Source organism: Oncorhynchus mykiss, chromosome 9, assembly GCF_013265735.2.
Source record: "Oncorhynchus mykiss isolate Arlee chromosome 9, USDA_OmykA_1.1, whole genome shotgun sequence".
Lineage (NCBI taxonomy): Eukaryota > Metazoa > Chordata > Actinopteri > Salmoniformes > Salmonidae > Oncorhynchus > Oncorhynchus mykiss.
The window spans coordinates 65,341,913-65,369,198 of NC_048573.1; the positions used below are offsets into that span (position 1 = coordinate 65,341,913).

General features: G+C 44.5%; 1 protein-coding gene across 3 annotated transcripts in view; it reads left to right on the top strand.

Moving 5' to 3' along the window:
• The window catches only part of LOC110531237 (low-density lipoprotein receptor-related protein 1), a 214,679-nt gene that overhangs the window by 155,344 nt on the left and 32,049 nt on the right, over positions 1-27,286 (top strand). For all 3 annotated transcript variants that reach the window (XM_036988705.1, XM_036988706.1, XM_036988707.1), the window contains exons 43-65: positions 4,736-4,925; positions 5,669-5,873; positions 6,359-6,551; positions 6,923-7,048; positions 8,590-8,718; positions 8,951-9,070; positions 9,365-9,478; positions 10,368-10,517; positions 10,759-10,881; positions 11,147-11,263; positions 11,456-11,584; positions 12,088-12,210; positions 14,155-14,295; positions 14,656-14,843; positions 16,658-16,841; positions 17,200-17,285; positions 19,014-19,133; positions 19,472-19,659; positions 20,579-20,784; positions 24,234-24,422; positions 24,564-24,712; positions 26,154-26,247; positions 26,566-26,682. In XM_036988705.1, the coding sequence (XP_036844600.1) occupies positions 4,736-4,925; positions 5,669-5,873; positions 6,359-6,551; positions 6,923-7,048; positions 8,590-8,718; positions 8,951-9,070; positions 9,365-9,478; positions 10,368-10,517; positions 10,759-10,881; positions 11,147-11,263; positions 11,456-11,584; positions 12,088-12,210; positions 14,155-14,295; positions 14,656-14,843; positions 16,658-16,841; positions 17,200-17,285; positions 19,014-19,133; positions 19,472-19,659; positions 20,579-20,784; positions 24,234-24,422; positions 24,564-24,712; positions 26,154-26,247; positions 26,566-26,682 (3,381 nt within the window). The remainder of the gene's footprint in view (positions 1-4,735; positions 4,926-5,668; positions 5,874-6,358; positions 6,552-6,922; positions 7,049-8,589; positions 8,719-8,950; positions 9,071-9,364; positions 9,479-10,367; positions 10,518-10,758; positions 10,882-11,146; positions 11,264-11,455; positions 11,585-12,087; positions 12,211-14,154; positions 14,296-14,655; positions 14,844-16,657; positions 16,842-17,199; positions 17,286-19,013; positions 19,134-19,471; positions 19,660-20,578; positions 20,785-24,233; positions 24,423-24,563; positions 24,713-26,153; positions 26,248-26,565; positions 26,683-27,286) is intronic.

The following is a 27,286-nucleotide window of genomic DNA, read 5'->3' on the forward strand; positions in this document are numbered from 1 at the left end:
GTAGCAGCACGGCTCTGTCAGATAGGTAATGTTGTCAGTACTGTAGCAGCACGGCTCTGTCAGATAGGTGATGTTGTCAGTACTGTAGCAGCAGGGCTCTGTCAGATAGGTGATGTTGTCAGTACTGTAGCAGCAGGGCTCTGTCAGATAGGTAATGTAGTCAGTACTGTAGCAGCGCTGCTCTGTCAAATAGGTCATGTTGTCAGTACTGTAGCAGCGCTGCTCTGTCAGATAGGTAATGTAGTCAGTACAGTAGCAGCACGGCTCTGTCAGATAGGTAATGTTGTCAGTACTGTAGCAGCAGGGCTCTGTCAGATAGGTCATGTTGTCAGTACTGTAGCAGCACGGCTCTGTCAGATAGGTGATGTTGTCAGGACTGTAGCAGCACGGCTCTGTCAGATAGGTCATGTTGTCAGTACTGTAGCAGCACGGCTCTGTCAGATAGGTCATGTTGTCAGTACTGTAGCAGCACGGCTCTGTCAGATAGGTGATGTTGTCAGGACTGTAGCAGCACGGCTCTGTCAGATAGGTCATGTTGTCAGTACTGTAGCAGCACGGCTCTGTCAGATAGGTGATGTTGTCAGGACTGTAGCAGCACGGCTCTGTCAGATAGGTCATGTTGTCAGTACTGTAGCAGCACGGCTCTGTCAGATAGGTCATGTTGTCAGTACTGTAGCAGCACGGCTCTGTCAGATAGGTGATGTTGTCAGGACTGTAGCAGCACGGCTCTGTCAGATAGGTCATGTTGTCAGTACTGTAGCAGCAGGGCTCTGTCAGATAGGTCATGTTGTCAGTACTGTAGCAGCAGGGCTCTGTCAGATAGGTAATGTTGTCAGTACTGTAGCAGCAGGGCTCTGTCAGATAGGTAATGTTGTCAGTACTGTAGTAGCGCTGCTCTGTCAGATAGGTCATGTTGTCAGTACTGTAGCAGCGCGGCTCTGTCAGATAGGTCATGTTGTCAGTACTGTAGCAGCAGGGCTCTGTCAGATAGGTGATGTTGTCAGTACTGTAGCAGCAGGGCTCTGTCAGATAGGTAATGTTGTCAGTACTGTAGTAGCGCTGCTCTGTCAGATAGGTCATGTTGTCAGTACTGTAGCAGCAGGGCTCTGTCAGATAGGTAATGTTGTCAGTACTGTAGCAGCGCGGCTCTGTCAGATAGGTCATGTTGTCAGTACTGTAGCAGCAGGGCTCTGTCAGATAGGTAATGTTGTCAGTACTGTAGTAGCGCTGCTCTGTCAGATAGGTCATGTTGTCAGTACTGTAGCAGCAGGGCTCTGTCAGATAGGTCATGTTGTCAGTACTGTAGCAGCAGGGCTCTGTCAGATAGGTCATGTTGTCAGTACTGTAGCAGCGCGGCTCTGTCAGATGGGTGATGTAATTACGTTGGTAAACAGTTTGTAATATCAATAAGACACCTCAAGGAATTGTGGTTGCATTGTGCCGAAGAACAGCCCTTAGCCGTGGTATATTGGCTATATACCACACCCCCTTGTGCTCTATTGCTTAATTATATGCTGGGTATTTCGAGCCCTGATGCTGATTGGCTGACAGCTGTGGTATATCACACCTTATACCAGGGGTATGACAAAACATTTATTAGCATTAAGGCACCTCAGGGGTTTGTGGTATGTTGGATCACAACCCCTTGGGGCTTATTGCTTACAGTAAGTGCACACTTGTCTTTAGGGTTAGATATAGTAATACACACTAGTCTTTAGGGTTATATATAGTAATACACACTAGTCTTTAGGGTTAGATATACTAATACACACTAGTCTTTAGGGTTATATATAGTAATACACACTAGTCTTTAGGGTTAGATATAGTAATACACACTAGTCTTTAGGGTTATATATAGTAATACACACTAGTCTTTAGGGTTAGATATAGTAATACACACTAGTCTTTAGGGTTAGATATACTAATACACACTAGTCTTTAGGGTTATATATAGTAATACACACTAGTCTTTAGGGTTAGATATAGTAATACACACTAGTCTTTAGGGTTAGATATAGTAATACATACTAGTCTTTAGGTACTGGTTGTCTTTAGGGTTAGATATAGTAATACACACTAGTCTTTAGGGTTATATATAGTAATACATACTAGTCTTTAGGGTTAGATATAGTAATACACACTAGTCTTTAGGGTTATATATAGTAATACATACTAGTCTTTAGGGTTAGATATAGTAATACACACTAGTCTTTAGGTACTGGTTGTCTTTAGGGTTAGATATAGTAATACACACTAGTCCTTAGGTACTGGTTGTCTTTAGAGTCAGCATATCGATTCTGCTACCAGGGCTGGTAAAACCCTGGATCATTGTTATTCTAACTTCCGCAACGCATATAAGGCCCTCCCCCGCCCTCCTGACCACGACTCCATTTTGTTGCTCCCAGCCTATAGACAGAGACTAAAACAGGAAGCCCCCGTGCTCAGGTCTGTTCAACGCTGGTCTGACCAATCTGATTCCACGCTTCAAGATTGCTTCGATCACGTGGATTGGGATATGTTCCCATTGCGTCAAACAACAACATTGACGAATACGCTGATTCGGTGAGCGAGTTTATTAGCAAGTGCATCGGCGATGCCAGAACCCGTGGATTGAAGGCAGTATTCGCGCGAAACTGAAAGCGCGAACCTCTGCTTTTAACCAGGGCAAGGTGACCGGAAACATGACCGAATACAAACAGTGTAGCTATTCCCTCCGCAAGGCAATCAAACAACAACAATCAAACGGCCTACAGGGAGGAGGTGAGGGCCCTCGGAGTGTGGTGTCAGGAAAATAACCTTGCACTCAACGTCAACAAAACAAAGGAGATGATCGTGGACTTCAGGAAACAGCAGAGGGATCACACCCCTATCCACATCGACGGGACAGTAGTGGAGAGGGTAGTAAGTTTTAAGTTCCTCGGCGTACACATCACGGACAAACTGAATTGGTCCACCCACACAGACAGCGTGGTGAAGAAGGCGCAACAGCGCCTATTCAACCTCAGGAGGCTGAAGAAATTTGGCTTGTCACCAGAAGCACTCACAAACCTTTACAGATGCACAATCGAGAGCATCCTGTCGGGCTGTATCACCGCCTGGTACGGCAACTGCTCCGACCACAACCGGAAGGCTCGCCAGAGGGTAGTGAGGTCTGCACAACGCATCACCGGGGGCAAACTACCTGCCCTCCAGGACACCTACACCACCTGATGTCACAGGAAGGCCATAAAGATCATCAAGGACAACAACCACCCGAGCCACTACCTGTTCACCCCGCTATAATCCAGAAGGCGAGGTCAGTACAGGTGCATCAAAGCTGGGACAGAAAGACTGAAAAACAGCTTCTATCGCAAGGCCATCAGACTGTTAAACAGCCACCACTAACATTGAGTGGCTGCTGCCAACATACTGACTCAACTCCAGCCACTTTAATAATGGAAAAGTCACTAGCCACTTTAAACAATGCCACTTAACATAATGTTTACATACCCTACATTACTCATCTCATATGTATATACTGTACTCTATACCACCTACTGCATCTTGCCTATGCCGTTCTGTACCATCACTCATTCATATATTTTATGTACATATTCTTCATCCCTTTACACTTGTGTGTATAAGGTAGTTGTTGTGAAATTGTTAGGTTAGATTACTCGTTGGTTATTACTGCATTGTTGGAACTAGAAGCACCAGCATTTCGCTACACTCGCATTAACATCTGCTAACCATGTGTATGTGACAAATATAATCTGATTTGATTTGATATAGTAATACACACTAGTCTTTAGGGTTAGATATAGTAATACACACTATTCTTTAGGTACTGGTTGTCTTTAGGGTTAGATATAGTAATACATACTAGTCTTTAGGTACTGGTTGTCTTTAGGGTTAGATATAGTAATAAACACTAGTCTTTAGGTACCGGTTGTTTTTAGTTGCACTAGGGTTGATTTGCACCCCCATCCACCTTAACACCAGGGAGAAAAATAAGTAATCATTGACTTTTGAACATGAGCAAACAGTTACAGACGTCCAGGATTTTATTATTGAGCAATTGTGATAAAAATGGTCAGTGGTGTGACAACAGCAGATGCTGGAAACTCTGAGAAAAGCTCATAAGGGATGAACCTTGAAAGAGCCTATAGGGAATTATGTAATGTGAACTCTCTTCTGACTTGTATGGACAGGGCCATATAACAATGTTTCCTACTGCCATGTAAATGTCTGGACAGTTAACCATGCTTGCCACTTATTCCATCTTTTGAAGATAATTCATGATTAGAGATGAATCCTCGCCTTCAGGCACCTCATAGATAGGTTCACTCCCTTTGCCAGCTCTACACAGATACAGAAGGCATTCCCTTTCCTTTTTTCTACTGTAGATGTTTGGACTTTGTCCTCCTTAGCTCTTTTTGTCTGTTTGCTAGTGAACCACCAAGGTCTGTGACAGTAATATTGACCTTGTTATGACCCCAACACTAAAGATCGACTGTCCCACTCCCTCAATAGGGCCTACACCTTTAATGGCTGTCTGTCCCCCTCTCTCTCTCTCTCTCTCTCTCTCTCTCTCTCTCTCTCTCTCTCTGTCTCTTTGTCTCTCTCTCTCTTTGTCTCTCTCTCTTTCTCTCTCTCTCTCTCTCTACCTCTCTCTCTGTCTCTCTCTGTCTCTCTCTCTCTGTCTCTCTCTCTCTGTCTGTCTCTCTCTCTCTCTCTCTCTCTCTCTCTACCCCAGATGTAGGCTCAGTGGAGGGCTTGGCGTACCACCGTGGCTGGGACACCCTCTATTGGACCAGTTACACCACCTCCACCATCACCCGACACACAGTCGACCAGGGCCGACCGCAGGCCTACGACCGCAACACCGTGGTCACCATGTCTGGAGACGACCACCCCAGGGCCTTTGTGCTGGACGAGTGTCAGGGGTGAGTGGCAGTGATGTTCTTTGTATAAAAAAATACTGTATAAATAAATTGTAGAAAGTGGTGTGAATTACTTTTAAAAGCCCCTGAAATGTTGGTCTAGGTTCAATATGCTTGTTGTAGGCCAAAGGCCGGCAGATGGCGATATTGATCTGGTATTGTTGGTTCCTTCTTACCATCCAAACATATTGCATGCAACTTGCAATACGCTGGTATCCCCTGTGGACCATGCTAGTGGCTAATGCTACTTCCTAATGTTGTGCCCTGCGTCCAGCCAGGGGTAAACAACTAACTGCTGCAACCTGATTTGCCACATGTGATACGCAACATCTGGGACTAGTATTCCTAGGCATTAGCCACTTTAGCATGGTGGTGGAAAATGTTTTCCTAAAGAAAGTACATTCTTTTCAGCCTTCTCACCATTAAATCTAGTTAAAGAGGAAATTGATGCCGTTGCAGCCTGAATGGAGAAAGTTTTAGGTACGAACCGGTCCATACGAGTGTATTGCCAGCTGCCTACAATGCGTTTGGTTGGTAAGATGGAAACGACTCAATGCCGGCCTTTGAACTATGCTCTTTGATGACTACAAGATTTGATTCGATGAAATGTCAACCGCAGCTGTTCGGTCACTTTATTAGTCCGTTAGCGGGGTTATTTATTCACTGACTCCATTACTGTCTGTTTATTATGTATAAAAACTACATGTAACTGTCCCTCTATTTCCTGTTGTGTCCTTCTCTACTAGTCTGATGTTCTGGACCAACTGGAATGAGCAGTCTCCCAGTATCATGCGTGCCAGTCTGTCTGGTGCCAACGTGCTGGTGATCATCGGGAATGACATCCGCACCCCCAACGGCCTGGCCATAGATCACCGCGCAGAGAAACTCTACTTCTCTGATGCCACACTGGACAAGATAGAGCGCTGCGAGTACGACGGCAGCAACCGCTACGTGAGTCACTTCCGTTACCTGTGTCAACTCTGTTACCTGTGTCAACTCCGTTACCTGTGTTAACTATGTTACCTGTGTCAACCCTGTTACCTGTGTTAACTCTGTTACCTGTGTCAACTCTGTTACCTGTGTCAACTCTGTTACCTGTGTCAACTCTGTTACCTGTGTCAACTCTATTACCTGTGTCAACTCTGTTACCTGTGTCAACCCTGTTACCTGTGTCAACCCTGTTACCTGTGCCAACTCTGTTACCTGTGTCAACTCCTTGCGACAGAGTCACTATAGACTCCTAGGATCAGCAGATGTATGTTCTCTAATCTAACCATTTTATTTGTTTTTAGTCATTATCGAAAAAATATATCTTATTTTTGATTGTGAGAGTATTGTGCCTTCGGTCTAAATTAAGCACTTCTAATCCTGGTGTTTATAAACCAACCACTTTCGTGTGGCCAACTTTTTACTAACCATGTGACTGCCCCCCATAGGTGGTGGTGAAGAATGAGCCAGTGCATCCGTTTGGCCTCGCGGTGTATGGGGACTACATCTTCTGGACTGATTGGGTCCGCAGGGCCGTGCTCAGAGCTGACAAGTTTGTGGGCAGAGACATGAGGTTACTGAGAAATGACATCCCCCAGCAGCCAATGGGAATAATCGCTGTGGCCAACGACACCAACAGCTGTGAGTGGTGGAACTCATAGGTCAAAAGTGGGCGGGGCATTTATGCTGAGGAACTACCAGAAAGAAAGATGGTTTCAAATTGTTCTACTTAATCATGTGCAAATAGATTTTGATCAATTGATTGGTATTGGTATTTCATTAGGATCCCCCTTAGCTGTTTACAAAAGCAACAGATACTTGTGCCCACACAAAACATAAAACATGGCATAATACAGAACATGAATTAACCAGATTTACAGTTTATTTGTCACATGCTTTGTAAACAACAGGTGTAAACTAACAGTGAAATGCTTTCTTACGGGCCAACAATGCAAAAACAAAAGATGAAACATAATAACACAAGGAATACGTTTACGATTGTTCCTCACCAGGTGAGTTCTCCCCCTGTCTGACCAACAACGGGGGCTGTCAGGACCTGTGTCTGCTCACCTCAGACGCGAGGGTCAACTGTAGTTGCCGTGGAGACCGCAGACTCCTGGAGGACAACAGCTGTTCAGGTGAGAAGGGGCGGGGCACAGTTGTAGCAACGTTGGTTGGATGCGCTATACTTGGGCGAGGAGTAACGTTGCTGTAGTCTTCCAAAGCCAGACTCTGAGGAGCAGTAGAAACCAGGGCTACCTTGTCTGAGACCTGAAGACTGGTGTTAATCCACTGAGCAAAATGTTAATTGTGATGACGATGATCTGATCAGTCCAAGGACATGTCAATACCTCCTCGTTTAATTAGGGATCGGCGACGCGTCAACGGGACAGTTGTAAATGATGTAGCGCCTTTTGTCAGATTTTAGAGATACAACAAATGTCGGTACATATAAGTGTCTTATATCATCTGAAAGCTTAAATTCTTGTTAATATAACTGCACTCTGCGATTTACAGTAGCTGTTACTGCGAAAAAAAGCCATGCTATTGTTTGAGGAGAGCTAACAACAGAACACTTTTTTCACCGCGACAGGCTTGACAAATTCACCTCTGAAGGTGAAATGTGTACTTACATTCTGAAATCTTGATCTGATTTATCATCAGAAGGGTCCCAAAGATAACATGAAGTGTCCTTTTGTTAGATAAAATCCTATTTCATATCCTAAAAAGGTCCATATAGCATGTACGATTGATTTTGTATTTCCACTTGTTCAATTTGCAAAGAAAGGAATCTGTGAAAATCTAACTCTAAACGTTGTTTCAACCAGTCAAATCACATTTGTATGTATTCCTCAGAGATCCTAGAATGTAACCAGACTTCACTATATCATTAGGGTTGTAGTATATCCTATAGGACACCAAATTCGGTCAGAGAGCGACGCCTTCATGGCACGCCGATGGCGCGGGCGGTCTTCACTTGATCGACTCTAACTTTGTCAAATAAGCACCAATCGGGGTCAAACAAAGCTATCCAGAAACCCTGTATTTGTCGCAAAATGTACCTGCTAACATTGTGCGACAGCATGCCTTTTAGTTTTGGACAAAAATTATAAGAGTATTCATAGATATGAAGTTATGAAAACTGGTTGTGTTACAAATATTTCACTTATAATATGGCTACTAATACTGGAAAAGCTAAATCAAAGTCCAAGTTTACAGATTTGACGATATTCTTGCAGAAAAATGTAATATGAATGCTTTTCCCAAATGTACCTGGGTGACTTCACACTAAATGTCATGTAGTTCGCTCATACTTCAAGTTATCCGTCTGAACTTTGCACATACACTGCTGCCATCTTGTGGACACCATTGGAATTACAACCAGAGTGATGGCTAGAACTGGGACCTTTCTGTTGCATTTCAAAGATGGTGGTAGAAAAAAACTGCTTGTTTTGTTCTTTCTATTTTCTTCTACCAGATCTATTGTCTTATATTCTTCTACATTCAATTCACATTTCCACAAACTTCAAAGTGTTTCCTTTCAAATGGCACCATTTCAAATGGTCATTTTAGGCGAAAATTGAAAAAAAAGGGGGCTATCCCTATTAAAAGGGTCCAGTCTGGTTAGGATACATGGTGCTGACTGTATCTCCATCTCTCCTTGGTCCTACTACTGTAGCTCTGAACGCATTGTGTGGTAGTGTGGATGACTTTGAGTGTGGCAACGGTGATTGCATCAACTACAGCCTGACCTGTGATGGCATGGCCCACTGCAAGGACAAGTCAGACGAGAAACAGTCCTACTGCGGTGAGTCTGTGTGCGTACGAGCGTGTGTCTGCTTGCGCAATGCATGTCTGCAATCTGAGTACTCGGAATCTAGGCTTGAATTACATTGTCAGTTAGCACAGTGTTGCTGTTCTCAATCTTTGTACCACAAAAGGAAGAAAATTGGATGTCAATTTAATTTCAGGAGAGAGAATTTAGTCATAGTAAGACAACTGGAGAACAACTCTTCTAATGCTGGTCTTTCTCTCTGCAGCGAACCGTCTGTGTAAGAAAGGCTACAGGCGATGTATCAATGGACGCTGTATCGGCCACATGTTCTGGTGTGATGGGACTGACGACTGTGGAGATCACTCAGACGAGCTGCCCTGCAACAGTAAGTCCTGTGTGTGTGTGTGTGTCATAGTGTGACTGTGTGTGTCCATATTAATATATCCATTGTGTTGTGTGTGTCATAGTGTGACTGTGTGTGTCCATATTACTATATCCATTGTGTTGTGTGTGTGTTCATATTACTAAATCCATTGTGTTGTGTGTGTGTTCATATTACTATATCCATTGTGTTGTGTGTGTGTCATGGTGTGACTGTGTGTGTGTGTGTGTGTCATGGTGTGACTGTGTGTGTGTGTCCATATTACTATATCCATTGTGTTGTGTGTGTGTTCTCCAGTGACCCTCTGCAAAGCTGCAGAGTTCCGGTGTCGAGATGGAAGCTGCATCTCCAACTCCAGCCGCTGTGACCAGGTGGTCAACTGTGAGGACGCCAGTGATGAGATGAACTGCTGTAAGTCTACAGGCCGTCTTTACATGTTGGATATCTATTGAATAAAAATTGTTAAAGCTATTTCTCTGACCCATCCTCTATCACTAATGAAGAACTGCAGATCAGCTTGGATTCCTCTGACACTATTCCCTGTGCATTATGACATGGCCCAGACTGTAGTAGTGTACTATTCATTTAATTTTTTAAAATTACATTACCTTTATTTAACCAAGTAGGCCCTATATAGGGGATATGATGCACTTTCATACACACTCCATGTTGAATGTACAGATAATACTCCCCCACAACTAACCACTAATGTCACCAGTGTTGGAAAAGTAAACAATTGTCATACTGAAGTAAAAGTAAAGATATCCTAATAGAAAATGACTTAAGTAAAAGTTAAAGTCACCCAGTAAAATATTACTTGAGTGAAAGTCTAAAAGTATTTGGTTTGAAATATACTTCAGTATAAAAAGTAAATGGAACTGCTAAAATATACTTAAGTATCAAAAGTAAAAGTATAAATCATTTCACATTCCTTATATTAAGAAAACCAGACACCACAATTTTATTTTTATTTACGGATAGCCAGGGGTACACTCAGACATAATTTTACAAACAAAGCATTTATGTTTAGTGAGTCCGCCAGATCAGAGGCAGTAGGAATACCCAGGGATGTTCTCTTGATACGTGTGTGAATTGGACCATTTTCCTGTCCTGCGAAGCATTCAAAATGTAATAAGTACTTTTGGGTGTCAGGGAAAATGTGTGGAGTAAAAAGCAAAAGATGTCAAAAATATAAATAGTAAAGTACAGATACCCCCAAAAAACTACTTACGTGTAGTATTTTAAAGTATTTTTACTGAAGTACTTTACACCACTGATGTATAATGTCCCTCCTCCCCAGTGCCAACTGACTGTTCTCGCTACTTCCGTCTGGGGGTGAAGGGGGCGACCTTCCAGAGCTGTGAGAGGACCACACTGTGCTATCTGCCTTCCTGGAAGTGTGACGGTAACAACGACTGTGGAGACTTCTCAGACGAGAGGAACTGCCCAGGTAACAGACAGATCTGGCCTTTCTCCTTTTAGGGAAATCATTATTTCATGGGTTCAAATAGTATGTGTTTACTTTCAAACACTTTGAGCATTTGCTTTAGCCTGCCTGGGAGTGCCAAAATGCACTTTTGGGACTATTCTATTAGGCAACAAAGCATAGCTATTTGTACCACAGGTCTGACTCATAGCAGAACGATGTTCAAAACTGTTATTTTGTATTTATTATATACACTCTCTACCAGACAAGAAGAAGCTGAAGTGCCCAGTGAACTTCTTTGCCTGCCCCAGTGGTCGCTGTATCCCTATGAGCTGGACCTGTGACAAGGAGAACGACTGTGAGAACGGCGCTGACGAGACCCACTGTGGTCAGTCTACTTGCCCTATATAGATACCTTCTGTCCTTCCCCCATTCCCTTAGCTGATGTAATACACAACTTTGAACTGTACTGTAGTGACACAAAGATCAAAACAGTGTTTTGAATAGATAAACACAACAACCACGGGATCAAAGTTGAATAGTTCATTCAAATAAGTAATTTCAATATATTGTGGTAAATTTGGTGATAAATGTATTCTGAAACAAATGTAACCCAGATTACGTTGAATAAAAATGTTCCTCTGTCTTTGCAGATAAGTTCTGTGCGTCCACTGAGTTTGAGTGTGGGAACCATCGCTGTATCTCTAACCACTGGGTGTGTGACGGTGCCAACGACTGTGGAGACAAATCTGACGAGGACGACAGATGCAGTGAGTGACTCATCCCACACCTATATGATCTATGGCCCATATCAGACACAGTTGTCTACATTGTCAATTAATAGATCAATAGATTTTATTTGTTGACAAATAAAATTAAATCTGTTGATCATTTTAATTTAATTTATGACAACTACTAGTCTAGAGTTATCTAACCTGTTCATATCGCCTACGTCACCATAGAAACTAAGACGTGCAGCCCGGAGGCGTTCCAGTGTCCCGGCACTCATGTGTGTGTCCCTCAGCGCTGGAAGTGTGACGGGGACAAGGACTGTCTGGACGGGGCTGACGAGAGCGTCAAGGCTGGCTGCTGTGAGTGGGAGTCTTCTACAGTTCTGTAGCGTGAGGACAACCGCAACACATTCACAAATGTCCTAATAATCACCACAGTTGATCTGAACTGGATTTAGTAACTGTGTCTATATGACTGGTACCCATCAAGGCTGGCTTCAGTGAGTAGGAGAAGGACACGTTAACACTCACACTAAATCTCTCATAAGACTCATTTGAGTCACACGGCTCTATTGGGTTTGGATAATGCAACCAATTATAAACTACAACATTTCGCTGGGGTATTAATAGATGAATGGGAAGACATGAGACTTCCATTGTCTTTTTATGATTCATCTTAACGATTTGATTAGCAGAGGATCTGCAGACTATTGTAAGACTGCTAAGGGTATGTATCATTCATTCTTTCAATAGCCTCTGTTTGCTAACCCTTTCTCTGTCTATTTATCTCTTCTTTTTCTGTCTGTCTGTGTCTCTGTCTGTGTCTCTGTCTCTGTCTGTGTCTGCGTCTCTCTCTCTGTCAGTGTACAACAACACCTGTGATGAGAATGAGTTCATGTGTCAGAACAGACATTGTATCCCCAAGCACTTTGTGTGTGACCATGACATGGACTGCTCTGACGGATCAGACGAGTCCCCAGAGTGTGGTGAGTGTTTGTGATGCAGCATGACAACATAGGAGAAGAGAAAGGCCTATGGAGAGATGGACAGAGAGAATGGGGTTAAATGAGAGATGGACAGAGAGAATGGGGTTAAATGAGAGATGGACAGAGAGAATGGGGTTAAATGAGAGATGGACAGAGAGAATGGGGTTAAATGAGAGATGGACAGAGAGAATGGGGTTAAATGAGAGATGGGAAGAGAGAATGGGGTTAAATGAGAGATGGGCAGAGAGAATGGGATTAAATGAGAGATGGACAGAGAGAATGGGTTAAATGAGAGATGGACAGAGAGAACGGGGTTAAATGAGAGATGGACAGAGAGAACAGGGTTAAATGAGAGATGGGCAGAGAGAACAGGGTTAAATGAGAGATGGGCAGAGAGAATGGGGTTAAATGAGAGATGGGCAGAGAGAATGGGGTTAAATGAGAGATGAGGAGAGAGAACAGGGTTAAATGAGAGCTGGGGAGAGAGAACAGGGTTAAATGAGAGATGGGCAGAGAGAACAGGGTTAAATGAGAGATGGACAGAGAGAATGGGTTAAATGAGAGATGGACAGAGAGAACGGGGTTAAATGAGAGATGGACAGAGAGAACAGGGTTAAATGAGAGATGGGCAGAGAGAACAGGGTTAAATGAGAGATGGGCAGAGAGAATGGGGTTAAATGAGAGATGGACAGAGAGAATGGGGTTAAATGAGAGATGGACAGAGAGAATGGGGTTAAATGAGAGATGGACAGAGAGAATGGGGTTAAATGAGAGATTGACAGAGAGAATGGGGTTAAATGAGAGATGGACAGAGAGAACAGGGTTAAATGAGAGATGGGGAGAGAGAACGGGGTTAAATGAGAGATGGACAGAGAGAATGGGGTTAAATGAGAGATAGGCAGAGAGAATGGGGTTAAATGAGAGATGGGGAGAGAGAACAGGGTTAAATGAGAGATGGGCAGAGAGAACAGGGTTAAATGAGAGATGGGCAGAGAGAATGGGGTTGAATGAGAGATGGGCAGAGAGAATGGGGTTAAATGAGAGCTGGACAGAGAGAATGGGGTTAAATGAGAGATGGACAGAGAGAACAGGGTTAAATGAGAGATGGGGAGAGAGAATGGGGTTAAATGAGAGATGGGCAGAGAGAATGGGGTTAAATGAGAGATGGGGAGAGAGAACAGGGTTAAATGAGAGATGGGGAGAGAGAATGGGGTTAAATGAGAGATGGGCAGAGAGAATGGGGTTAAATGAGAGATGGACAGAGAGAATGGGGTTAAATGAGAGATGGACAGAGAGAACAGGGTTAAATGAGAGATGGGGAGAGAGAATGGGGTTAAATGAGAGATGGGCAGAGAGAATGGGGTTAAATGAGAGATGGACAGAGATAATGGGGTTAAATGAGAGATGGGCAGAGAGAATGGGGTTAAATGAGAGATGGACAGAGAGAATGGGGTTAAATGAGAGATGGACAGAGAGAACAGGGTTAAATGAGAGATGGGGAGAGAGAATGGGGTTAAATGAGAGATGGGCAGAGAGAATGGGGTTAAATGAGAGATGGACAGAGAGAATGGGGTTAAATGAGAGATGGACAGAGAGAATGGGGTTAAATGAGAGATGGACAGAGAGAACAGGGTTAAATGAGAGATGGGGAGAGAGAACGGGTTAAATGAGAGATGGACAGAGAGAACAGGGTTAAATGAGAGATGGGCTGAGAGAACGGGGTTAAATGAGAGATGGACAGAGAGAACAGGGTTAAATGAGAGATGGGCAGAGAGAACAGGGTTAAACGAGAGATGGGCAGAGAGAACAGGGTTAAATGCCTCAGTACTGTCTCTTCGCATCTCTCGTCCTGCACTCTCCAAAAAATATGTTCCCCTGGTTACAAATGTATTTAAACTAATGTACCCTCGAAAATACACTTGTGATTGTGGTATTGTTCTGTAGAGTACCCAACGTGTGGGCCAGGGGAGTTCCGCTGTACCAACGGCCGCTGCCTCAACCAGAAGGTCTGGGAGTGTGACGGAGAGTTTGACTGTCAGGACCGCTCAGACGAGGTCCCCAAGAACCCCCACTGCACAGACTCAGGTCAGACAGACAGACAGACAGACAGACAGACAGACAGACAGACAGACAGACAGACAGACAGACAGACAGACAGACAGACAGACAGACAGACAGACAGACAGACACACTGTGGTTTACATCTGTACTGTAGACATGCACAGTACATATCACAGCTTTTGTGTGTTATATTGTTGTTACATTGTTAACAAGTGTAATTGCCTATGGCTTCTGCTAAAAATACCATAGCATCCTTCTTGGCAGGTTTAGTTTGACTCAGACACATTCATGTTCTCTCTGGCCATTGCAGTAGAGCAACCTTACTAGTTTGAGCTATCAGCTATTCAGTCTGCAGAACCTAAATTGATCTTCTTCCATCAACAGAGAGGAAGTGTAATGAGTCTGCCTACATGTGTCGTACCGGGAAGTGTCTTAACGAGACGTTGCTGTGTGACCATAACGACGACTGTGGCGACGGCTCTGACGAACTCAACTGCTTCATCAACGAGTGTCTCAACAGCAAGCAGAGTGGCTGCTCTCAGCTCTGTGAGGATCTCAAGATAGGTTTCAAGGTAAGGGGCGTGTGTGTGCGTCTGCATGTAGCTTGTGTGCACGTTTGCAATATTTCTACCAGTGTAATACAACCTGGAGATTCTGCAACATAATCAAATCCCTCCTGTAGCTCAGTCTCATCTCCCTCCTGTAGCTCAGTGTCATCCCCCTCCTGTAGCTCAGTCTCATCACACTCCTGTAGCTGTCTCATCACCCTCCTGTAGTTCAGTCTCATCACCCTCCTGTAGCTCAGTCTCATCACCCTCCTGTAGCTCAGTCTCATGACCCTCCTGTAGCTCAGTCTCATCACCCTCCTGTAGCTCAGTCTCATCACCCTCCTGTAGTTCAGTCTCATCACCCTCCTGTAGTTCAGTCTCATCACCCTCCTGTAGATCAGTCTCATCACCCTCCTGTAGCTCAGTCTCATCACCCTCCTGTAGATCAGTCTCATCACCCTCCTGTAGATCAGTCTCATCACCCTCCTGTAGCTCAGTCTCATCACCCTCCTATAGATCAGTCTCATCACCCTCCTGTAGCTCAGTCTCATGACCCTCCTGTAGCTCAGTCTCATGACCCTCCTGTAGCTCAGTCGCATCACCCTCCTGTAGCTCAGTCTCATCACCCTCCTGTAGCTCAGTCTTATCACCCTACTGTAGTTCAGTCTCATCACCCTCCTGTAGCTCAGTCTCATCACCCTCCTGTAGCTCAGTCTCATGACCCCCCTGTAGCTCAGTCTCATCACCCTCCTGTAGCTCAGTCTCATCACCCTCCTGTAGTTCAGTCTCATCACCCTCCTGTAGTTCAGTCTCATCACCCTCCTGTAGATCAGTCTCATCACCCTCCTGTAGCTCAGTCTCATCACCCTCCTGTAGCTCAGTCTCATCACCCTCCTGTAGATCAGTCTCATCACCCTCCTGTAGCTCAGTCTCATCACCCTCCTGTAGCTCAGTCGCATCACCCTCCTGTAGCTCAGTCTCATCACCCTCCTGTAGTTCAGTCTCATCACCCTCCTGTAGATCAGTCTCATCACCCTCCTGTAGTTCAGTCTCATCACCCTCCTGTAGTTCAGTCTCATCACCCTCCTGTAGATCAGTCTCATCACCCTCCTGTAGCTCAGTCTCATCACCCTCCTGTAGTTCAGCTGTCTGCTCTACATGAACTGTTGGTGAACAGTATGAATCTGCTGGTACAGCACTGACCTACTGTATTGACATGTTGTCTGTGTGTCCCCTGGGTCTCTACAGTGTTCTACTGTATTGAAATGTTGTCTGTGTGTCCCCTGGGGTCTCTACAGTGTTCTACTGTATTGACATGTTGTCTGTGTGTCCCCTGTGTCTCTACAGTGTTCTACTGTATTGAAATGTTGTCTGTGTGTCCCTTGGGTCTCTACAGTGTTCTACTGTATTGAAATGTTGTCTGTGTGTCCCTTGGGTCTCTACAGTGTTCTACTGTATTGAAATGTTGTCTGTGTGTCCCTTGGGTCTCTACAGTGTTCTACTGTATTGACATGTTGTCTGTGTGTCCCCTGTGTCTCTACAGTGTTCTACTGTATTGAAATGTTGTCTGTGTGTCCCTTGGGTCTCTACAGTGTTCTACTGTATTGAAATGTTGTCTGTGTGTCCCTGGGGTCTCTTCAGTGTTATACTGTATTGACATGTTGTCTGTGTGTCCCCTGTGTCTCTACAGTGTTCTACTGTATTGAAATGTTGTCTGTGTGTCCCCTGGGTCTCTACAGTGTTCTACTGTATTGACATGTTGTCTGTGTGTCCCCTGTGTCTCTACAGTGTTCTACTGTATTGACATGTTGTCTGTGTATCCCCGTGGGTCCCTACAGTGCAGGTGTCACCCTGGCTTCCAGCTGAAGCGCGATGGGAAGACGTGTGTGGATATAGATGAGTGTACCACGTCCTACCCCTGTACCCAGCGCTGTATCAATACACACGGATCCTTCCACTGTCTCTGTGTGGAGGGCTTCCAGCTACGACCTGACAATCCTACTGTCTGCAAGTCCACCTCTGGTAAGACCAACAGCGGGGACGTCTTGGACTTAAGGTCCAGTAACAACTTTTCATTTTTGTTTTCCATTGCGAAATGTTTTCAAACGTCTTCCATTGTGTGCCCCAAGGAACATGGCCCAGCTGTAAGTGGTTCAATTTCCAACCTGACCCTCCTACCATTATGGCCACCTATTCATCCCCAGCTTCCAATTGGCTCATTCATCCCCACTCCTCTCCCTTGTAACTAGTCGCCAGGTCATTGCTATAAATGAGTATGTGTTCTCAGTCAACTTAACTGGTAAAAAAAAGTATGTCTTTCTTTGTGACAAGTTCAACCATGAACAGAGCCCCTTTCCCCAATCTGTTTGTCTCTCTACAGATGAGGAGCCGTTCCTGATCTTTGCTAATCGGTACTACCTGAGGAAGCTGGGCCTGGATGGTTCCAACTACACCCTGATAAAACAGGTGGGACAACAAGCACTGTGTGGAAACAATGAGCTAAATGTTAACCATGTGTCAGTTTTTATGATTATTCATAATCAGTGATAGTGATACCTGATGCATCATGTATCCTGTATCATGTATCCTGTATCCTGGAGTGTGAATGTGTATGTCTTGTGTTTGCGTGCATGTGTGTGTATTCCAGTGTGTATGCTTGGTGAACTGAAGGGGACTATGATTGTTGTTTCCATGACTAGGTGCCCAGACATTATATACATCCAAAGCATGATCTTTGCAAATGAAATATAATTTGAGTTCAAAATTAATGCATGTGTAATGTAATTTGTGGATCCAAATAACCAATTAAAAATGTACAGTTGAATTCAAAAGTTAACATACACTTAGGTTTGAGTCATTAAAACTTGTTTTCAACCACTCCACAAATGTCTTGTTAACTAACTATAGTTTTGGCAAGTCGGTTAGGACATATACTTTGTGCATGACACAAGTCATTTTCCCAACAATTGTTTACAGACAGATTATTTCACTTATAATTCACTGTATCACAATTCCAGTGGGTCAGAAGTTTACATATACTAAGTTGACTGTGCCTTTAAACAGCTTGGAAAATTCCAGAAAATTATGTCATGGCTTTAGAAGATTCTGATAGGCTAATTGACATAATTTGAGTCAATTGGAGGTGTACAAAAGTGCAAATCAATCCCAGAACAACAGCAAAGGACCTTGTGAGGATGCTGGAGGAAACGGGCACAAAAGTATCTATATCCACAGTAAAACAAGTCCTTTATCAACATAACCTGAAAGACCTCTCAGCAAGGAAGAAGCCACTGCTCAAAAACCACCATAAAAAGACAGACTACGGTTTGCAACTGCACATGGGGACAAAGATCATACTTTTTTGAGAAATGTCCTCTGGTCTAATGAAACCAAAATAGAACTGTTTGACCATAATGACCATTGTTATGTTTGGAGGAAAAAGGGGGATGCTTGCAAGCCGAAGAAAAACCATCCCAACCGTGAAGCACGGGGGTGGAAGCCTCATGTTGTGGGGGTGTTTTGCTGCAGGAGGGACTGGTGCACTTCACAAAACAGATGGCATGAAGAGCAGGAAAATTATGTGGATATATTGAAGCAACATCTGAAAACATCAGTCAGGAAGTTAAAGCTTGGTTGCGATTGGGTCTTCCAAATGGACAATGACCCCAAGCATACTTCCAAAGTTGTGGCAAAATGGCTTAAGGACAACAAAGTCAAGGTATTGGAGTGGCCATCACAAAACCCTGACCGCTATCCTATAGACAATTTGTGGGCAGAACTGAAAAAGTGTGTGAGAGCAAGGATGCCTACAAACCTGACTCAGTTACACCAGCTTTGTCAGGAGGAATGGACCAAAATTCACCCAACTTATTGTGGGAAGCTTGTGGAAGGCTACCCGAAACGTTTGATCCAAGTTAAACAATTTAAAGGCAATGCTACCAAATACTAATTGAGTGCATGTAAAGTTCTGACCCACTGGGAATGTGATGAAAGAAATTAAAGCTGAAATAAATAATTCTCTCTACTTTTATTCTGACATTTCACATTCTTAAAATAAAGTGGTGATCCTTAATGACCAAAGACAGGGAATTCTTACTAGGATTAAATGTCAGGAATTGTGAAACTGAGTTTAAATGTTTTTGGCTAAGGTGTATGTAAACTTCCCGAATTCAACTGTATGTGTGTGGATACCAGGGCCTGAACAATGCAGTGGCTCTGGACTTCCACTATGCAGAACAGATGCTCTACTGGACAGACGTGACCACTCAGGGCTCCATGATACGACGCATGAACATCAACGGCAGTAACATAGAGGTCAGTAGGGCGGTTGTCCGGTCTGTGACTCTCTCATTGAGTCTAAGGACAGCTGGACAGCTGGCTAGTCCTTGACTCTGATTGTACCATTGATCTGTTAGTGACTCTGATTGGTCAGTTGGCCTGTTTGTGTCTCTCTGGTTGGGCAACTGACCTGTTAGTAACTTTCGGATTGGACATTTCCCCAGTCTGTGATTCTCATTAGACAGTAGGCTAGTTTATTTCTCTCTTATTGGTCAGTTGGCCTTCCTGTGGCTGTGATTGGACAGTTGGCCAGTCTATGACTCTCTGGTTGGTCAGTTAGCCAGTATCTGACTCTCTGATTGGCTCTTGTCCAGGTGCTGCACCGGACCTCCCTCAGTAACCCAGATGGATTGGCTGTAGACTGGGTGGGAGGGAACCTTTACTGGTGTGATAAGGGGCGGGACACCATCGAGGTGTCCAAGCTCAACGGAACCTTTCGGTCGGTCTTGGTGAACGCCGGCCTGAGGGAACCACGCGCTGTGGCTTTGGACGTACGCAACGGGTAAGAGGCACAGCCCAGAATATAATACTGTACTAGAAACTGCACTAGAAACTCCTGCATGGTCTGAGACTGGAGCTTTGTCACATGATAATGAAATATAATGGTATATTAAGGACAGATATTCTTCCTGACAACATGTCCAGATTTAGGCTACAACTAAACTCAGCAACAAAAAAATGTCCTCTCACTGTCAACTGTGTTTATTTAACATGTGTAAATATTTGGATGAACAAGATTCAACAACTGAGACAAACTGAACAAGTTCACAGACATGTGAATAACAGAAATTGAATAATGTGTCCCTGAACAAAGGGGTGGTCAAAATCAAAAGCAACAGTCAGTATCTGGTGTGGCCACCAGCTGCATTAAGTACTGCAGTGCATCTCCTCCTCATGGACTGCACCAGATTTGCTAGTTCTTGCTGTGAGATGTTACCCCACTCTTCCACAAAGGCATCTGCAAGTTCCCAGACATTTCTAGGGGGAATGGCCCTATCCCTCACCCTCCGATCCAACAGGTCCCAGACGTGCTCAATGGGATTGAGATCCGGGCTCTTCGCTGGCCATGGTGTAATAATGGGATGCTGATGTAATGGTGTAATAATATGATGCTGATGTAATGGTGTAATAATGTGATCCTGATGTAATGGTGTAATAATGTGACACTGATGTAATGGTGTAATAATGTGACACTGGTGTAATGGTGTAATAATGGGATGCTGATGTAATGGTGTAATAATATGATGCTGATGTAATGGTGAAATAATGGGATGCTGATGTAATGGTGTAATAATGTGATCCTGATGTAATGGTGTAATAATGTGATCTTGATGTTATGGTGTAATAATGGGATGCTGATGTAATAATGTGATGCTGATGTAATGGTGTAATATGATGCTGTCCCCTGTCCTGTTCCTCAGGTACCTGTATTGGTCAGACTGGGGGGACAACCCGCATATAGGGCGGATCGGGATGGACGGCTCCAACAGAAGTGTGATTGTAGAGGATAAGATCACCTGGCCCAACGGCCTCACGCTGGACTTAATCAATGACCGCATCTACTGGGCCGACGCCAGAGAGGACTACATCGAGTTCGCCAGCCTGGACGGGAGTAACAGACACACGGGTAATGTATATTGTCATAGACAGAGAGATTACTATATTACAATTGCCATCATGGAACATCAAACCGCTGTCGCATAATAGGTTATGTAATTATGTAAAACGCACACACACGACATGATGCCATAGACCAGGTCACAGTGGTGCTGGGGATAGCCCTGCCACAGTACACAGGCCCAATGGACAGAGAGAGAGAAAGAAGACTGTCAGACTACTGATGAGGATCTCACATGGATGACATCTGAATATTCCCAACCTTGTTACCAAACTTAGAACAATACATAATTACTGTCAGCCAATCAGCCATGCAGAAGAATGCAGGGATACAGAGGAAGTTCCTGATTTGAATTCCTCACATTCACAAACCTCAGTTTGATACTAGAGCATGCTGCACACAAAGCATGCCTTCAGATGATTTATCTCCTCGCCCATGTCTTTGTCTTTATGGAGGTTTCATAGTAGAGTTGGGATCCAAAGTTCTGTGTGTGTTCTGTATGTGTGTTCTGTGGGCCTTGTCCTGACCTGACTGACCATGGTTCCCATTGCCTGAAGCAAATAAATATTTTGGTTTTGTAGGTGGACACCGTTCTTGCAGTCAGATGACCAAATTGCCCTCTAGTGGCCTCATGGGTGGAATGTATATTTTTCAACATTATTTAAAAAAACACACAAAAAATCTGCCGTTACTATGCCGAACAGTTTTGTTGTCTTCTGTGATATAAAGTGTAGTACTGGAATGCAAACTCTAAATGTAATACATTTCAACTGTATATCTGACATGGTACAGGTGTCTTCCTTCTTTAAACCCATAACCATGTGTGTGAGGTGTATACTTTTCTTTCAAAGTAGATTTATTTAAGAACATGCTAAATAACCCACAGATAGTAATGATGCTACATAACCCAGAGATAGTAATGGTGCTACATAACCCAGAGATAGTAATGGTGCTACATAACCCAGAGATAGTAGTGATGCTACATAGCCCAGAGATAGTAGTGATCCTACATAGCCCAGAGATAGTAATGGTGCTACATAACCCAGAGATAGTAATGGTGCTACATAACCCAGAGATAGTAGTGATACTACATAACCCAGAGATAGTAGTGACGCTACATATCCCAGAGCAAAAGTAATGATGCTACAATACCCAGAGATAATAGTGTTGCTACATAACCCAGAGATAGTAATGGTGCTACATAACCCAGAGATAGTAGTGATACTACATAACCCAGAGATAGTAGTGACGCTACATATCCCAGAGCTAAAGTAATGATGCTACAATACCCAGAGATAATAGTGATGCTACATAACCCAGATATAAAGTAGTGGTGCTACATAACCCAGAGATAGTAGTGGTGCTACATAACCCAGAGATAGTAGTGATGCTACATAACCCAGATATAAAGTAATGGTGCTACATAACCCAGAGATAGTAGTGGTGCTACATAACCCAGAGATAAAAGTGATGCTACATAACCCAGATATAAAGTAATGGTGCTACATAACCCAGAGATAGTAGTGGTGCTACATAACCCAGAGATAATAGTGATGCTACATAACCCAGATATAAAGTAATGGTGCTACATAACCCAGATATAGCAGTGGTGCTACATAACCCAGAGATAGTAATGATGCTACATAACCCAGATATAAAGTAATGGTGCTACATAACCCAGATATAGCAGTGGTGCTACATAACCCAGAGATAGTAATGATGCTACATAACCCAGATATAGCAGTGGTGCTACATAACCCAGAGATAGTAGTGATGCTACATAACCCAGAGATAGTAGTGATGCTACATAGCCCAGAGATAGTAATGGTGCTACATAACCCAGAGATAGTAGTGATACTACATAACACAGAGATAGTAGTGATGCTACATATCCCAGAGCTAAAGTAATGATGCTACAATACCCAGAGATAATAGTGATGCTACATAACCCAGATATAAAGTAGTGGTGCTACATAACCCAGAGATAGTAGTGGTGCTACATAACCCAGAGATAGTAGTGATGCTACATAACCCAGAGATAGTAGTGATGCTACATAACCCAGAGATAGTAGTGATGCTACATAACCCAGATATAGTGCTACATAACCCAGAGATAGTAATGGTGCTACATAACCCAGAGATAGTAATGGTGCTACATAACCCAGATATAGTGCTACATAACCCAGAGATAGTAATGGTGCTACATAACCCAGAGATAGTAGTGATGCTACATAACCCAGATATAGTGCTACATAACCCAGAGATAGTAATGGTGCTACATAACCCAGATATAAAGTAGTGGTGCTATACATAACCCAGAGATAGTAGTGATGCTACATAGCCCAGAGATAGTAATGGTGCTACATAACCCAGAGATAGTAGTGATGCTACATAGCCCAGAGATAGTAGTGATGCTACATAGCCCAGAGATAGTAATGATGCTACATAACCCAGAGATAGTAGTGATGCTACATAGCCCAGAGATAGTAATGGTGCTACATAACCCATAGATAAGGTAGTGGTGCTACATAATCCAGAGATAGTAGTGATGCTACATAGCCCAGAGATAGTAATGATGCTACATAGCCCAGAGATAGTAGTGATGCTACATAGCCCAGAGATAGTAATGATGCTACATAACCCAGAGATAGTAATGATGCTACATAACCCAGAGATAGTAATGATGCTACATAACCCAGAGATAGTAATGGTGTTACATAACCCAGAGATGGTAATGGTGCTACATAGCCCAGAGATAGTAATGATGCTACATAACCCAGAGAAAGTAATGGTGATACATAACCCAGAGATAGTAGTGATGCTACATAGCCCAGAGATAGTAATGATGCTACATAACCCAGAGATAGTAATGGTGTTACATAACCCAGAGATGGCAATGGTGCTACATAGCCCAGAGATAGTAATGATGCTACATAACCCAGAGAAAGTAATGGTGATACATAACCCAGAGATAGTAGTGATGCTACATAACCCAGAGATAAGGTAGTGGTGCTACATAACCCATAGATAGTAATGGTGCTACATAACCCAGAGATAGTAATGATGCTACATAACCCAGAGATAGTAATGATGCTTCATAAACCAGAGATAGTAATGATGCAACATAACCCAGAGATAAGGTAGTGATGCTACATAACCCATATATATTAATGATGTTACATAACCCAGATATAAAGTTGTGAGGTGCTGTCATGAATGTCTAATGCTCCATATCCATTTTCTTTGTGTTGGTCGTTGGGCATTGTGTGTCCATGGGTTATTTGACTGACAACATTGTGAGGTAATTATGGCCCCCAGAGTTACGTATGACCTGACTAGGAAAAAGTCTTGGACCCAGGTTTTCCTGGTCAAGTCACGGTCATGGTGGCCAGGTAAAACCCAGTGTAATGTGATACTAATTGCCTCAGTACTGTATGGCTGTGTGTTTGTGTCCACAGTGCTTACCCAGGACGTCCCCCACATCTTCGCCATGACTCTGTTTGAGGAGTACATCTACTGGACTGACTGGGAGACCAAGTCCATCAACAGGTGTCACAAGACCCTGGGTATCAACAAGACCACCCTGATCACTACCCTCCACAGGCCCATGGACATCCACATCTACCACCCTTACCGCCAGCCTGAGGGTACGAGATACGCATGTACAACACACATACACACACACACATACACACTTACACATACTCACACACAACCACACTCAAGCACGCACACCAAATGTGGTTGTTCCAGTTGAAACAGTCTCCCTCTCCCTGCTATGGTTCCAGTGTTTAACCACCCGTGCCAGACAGACAACGGTGGCTGTAGTAACCTGTGTCTGCTGAGCCCTGGAGGGGGCTACAAGTGTGCCTGTCCCACCAACTTCTACCTGGCCAACGATGGACGCACCTGCATGTCCAACTGCACTGCCAGCCAGGTGAGGGACTGTGTGATGATATGGCCATAGGGGGGCCAGACAGCTAGGGGGCAGCAGAGCCTTTTGTGGAATGGGGGCTGCTTTGTGATTGGTTAATTAAGCATAATTATCTCCACAGTACCTACTGTACAGTGTGTCATCAGCTTGCGTTCACTCTCTTTCTCTCTCTCCTCCTCTCACCTTTTCTCTCCTTCTCTCTTCCTCTCTCCTCTTCTTCTATGTTCTCCTCTCCTCCTTTATTCTAATTTCCTCTCTTCTCTCCTCCCTCCTCTCTCCTTCTCTGTCCTCTCTACTCTCTCTTCCTCCCTCCTCTCTCCTCCTCTCTAATACCCTCCTTTCCTCTCCCTCTCTCCTCCGTCCCCTCTCCTCCTCTCTCTTCCTCTCGCCTCCTCTTGCTCCTCTCTCCTCCTCCTCCCTCCTCTCTCCTCTCCTCTTCTCTCATCTTCTCTCCTCCTCTCCTCCTCATCTCCTTCTCCCTCTTCTCTCCTCCCCCCTTCTCTCCTCCTCTCTCCTCCTCCCTTCTCATCAAGATCATACGTGTATTAAGGGGCATTATGTGAAAAGATTGTTTCCCAATCTCAGTTCTAGCCTTAGGAACAGACAAAACAGCAGTGACTGTGAACGTTGTCCTCATCTCCTCTCTGCTCCTCTCCCCTCCTCTCTCCTCCTCTCTCCTCTTTCCTCCTCTCTCCTCCTCTTTCCTCTCCCCTCCTCTCTCCTCCTCTCTCCTCTTTCCTCCTCTCTCCTCTTTCCTCCTCTCTCCTCCTCTTTCCTCCTCTCTCATACTCTCTCCTCTTTTCTTCTCTCCTCCTTTCTCCTCCTCCCACCTTTCTCCTCCTCTCTTCCTCTCTCTTCCTCTCTCTTCCTCTCTCCTTCTCTCTCCTCGCTCCTCCACTTTCCTCCTCCCTCTTTCCTCCTTTCTACCCTCTCCTCCTCTACCTCTCTCCTCCTCTTTCCTACCCTCCTTTCTCCTTCTCTCCTCCCTCCTCTCTCCTCCTACCTCCTCTCTCCTCCTCACCCACTTTCTCCTCCTCGCCTACTCTCTCCTCCTCTCTCCTCCTCTCGCCTACTCTCTCCTCTCGTCCTTTCTCCTCCTCTCTCCTCTCCTTCTCTCTCCTACCCCTCCTCTCTCCTCCTCTCCTACTTTCTCCTCTCTCCTCTCCTCCTATTTTTTCCTCTCTCCTCCTCTCTTCTCCTCCCTCCTTGCTCCTCCTCCCTCCTCTCCTCTCTCCTTCTCCCTCCTCTCTCCTCTCTCCTTCTCTCTCCTCCTCCCTTCTCATCAAGATCATACGTGTATGAAGGGGCATTATGTGAAAGAGTTTGTTTCCCAATCTCAGTTCTAGCCTTAGGAACAGACAAAAACAGCAGCGACTGTGAACATTGTCCTCATCTCCTCTCTCCTCTTTCCTCCTCTCTCCTCTCTTCTCCTCTCCTTGTCCAGTTTGTGTGTAAGAACGACAAGTGCATCCCCTTCTGGTGGAAGTGTGACACGGAGGACGACTGTGGGGATCACTCGGACGAGCCAGCAGAATGCCGTGAGTGAGCCACTTTTTCATCCAAAGTGACTACAGTATAGTACAGTGACTGCATACATTTCTAGTATGTGTATGTGGTCCCTGTGGGAATTGAACCCACGACCTTGGCAAAGCCAGTGCCACGTAAATGATGATGAGTGAATGAGGAGTATGTGGATGCAAAGTCTCATGGATGTTTCTACGGGGATCTGAGGTTGTGGTGGCTGAGACGACAGGGTAGGAGAGGAAGATGGTTGGTGAAACTGCTATGGGCCTGTTTCAGACTTTGAAATAACCTCTGACTGTCTCTCTGTCTGTGACATCCGTTGTTCCCTGTAGCGACGTTCAAATGCCGGCCAGGCCAGTTCCAGTGTGGGACAGGCATCTGTACCAACCCAGCTTACATCTGTGATGGGGACAACGACTGCCAGGATCATTCGGACGAGGCCAACTGTGGTACATACTCGTTTATGTTCTCTGTCTGTCTGTCTCTCTCTCTGTCTGTCTGTCTCTCTCTTTCTCTCTCACTCTGTATATATTTCTTTCTCACCCACACACTCTCTCTTTCCCCCTCTCCTCCCTCTTCTCTCTCCTCCGCCTTCTGTCTATGCCTCGTTCTCTCTCTGCCTCGTTCTTTCTATGCCTCGGTCTCTCTCTGCCTCGTTCTTTGTCTTTCATATCTTCACCCCCTAACATCTATTCTTACCAGCCCTCTGTCGTCTCTCTGACACGTCTTGTCTGTCATCCTCTGTCATCTCTCTGACACGTCTTGTGTCTGTCATCCTCTGTCGTCTCTCTGACACGTCTTGTGTCTGTCATCCTCTGTCGTCTCTCTGACACGTCTTGTCTGTCATTCTCTGTCGTCTCTCTGACACGTCTTGTGTCTGTCATCCTCTGTCGTCTCTCTGACACGTCTTGTGTCTGTCATCCTCTGTCGTCTCTCTGCCACGTCTTGTGTCTGTCATCCTCTGTCGTCTCTCTGACACGTCTTGTGTCTGTCAACCTCTGTCGTCTCTCTGACACGTCTTGTGTCTGTCATCTACTGTCGTCTCTCTGACAC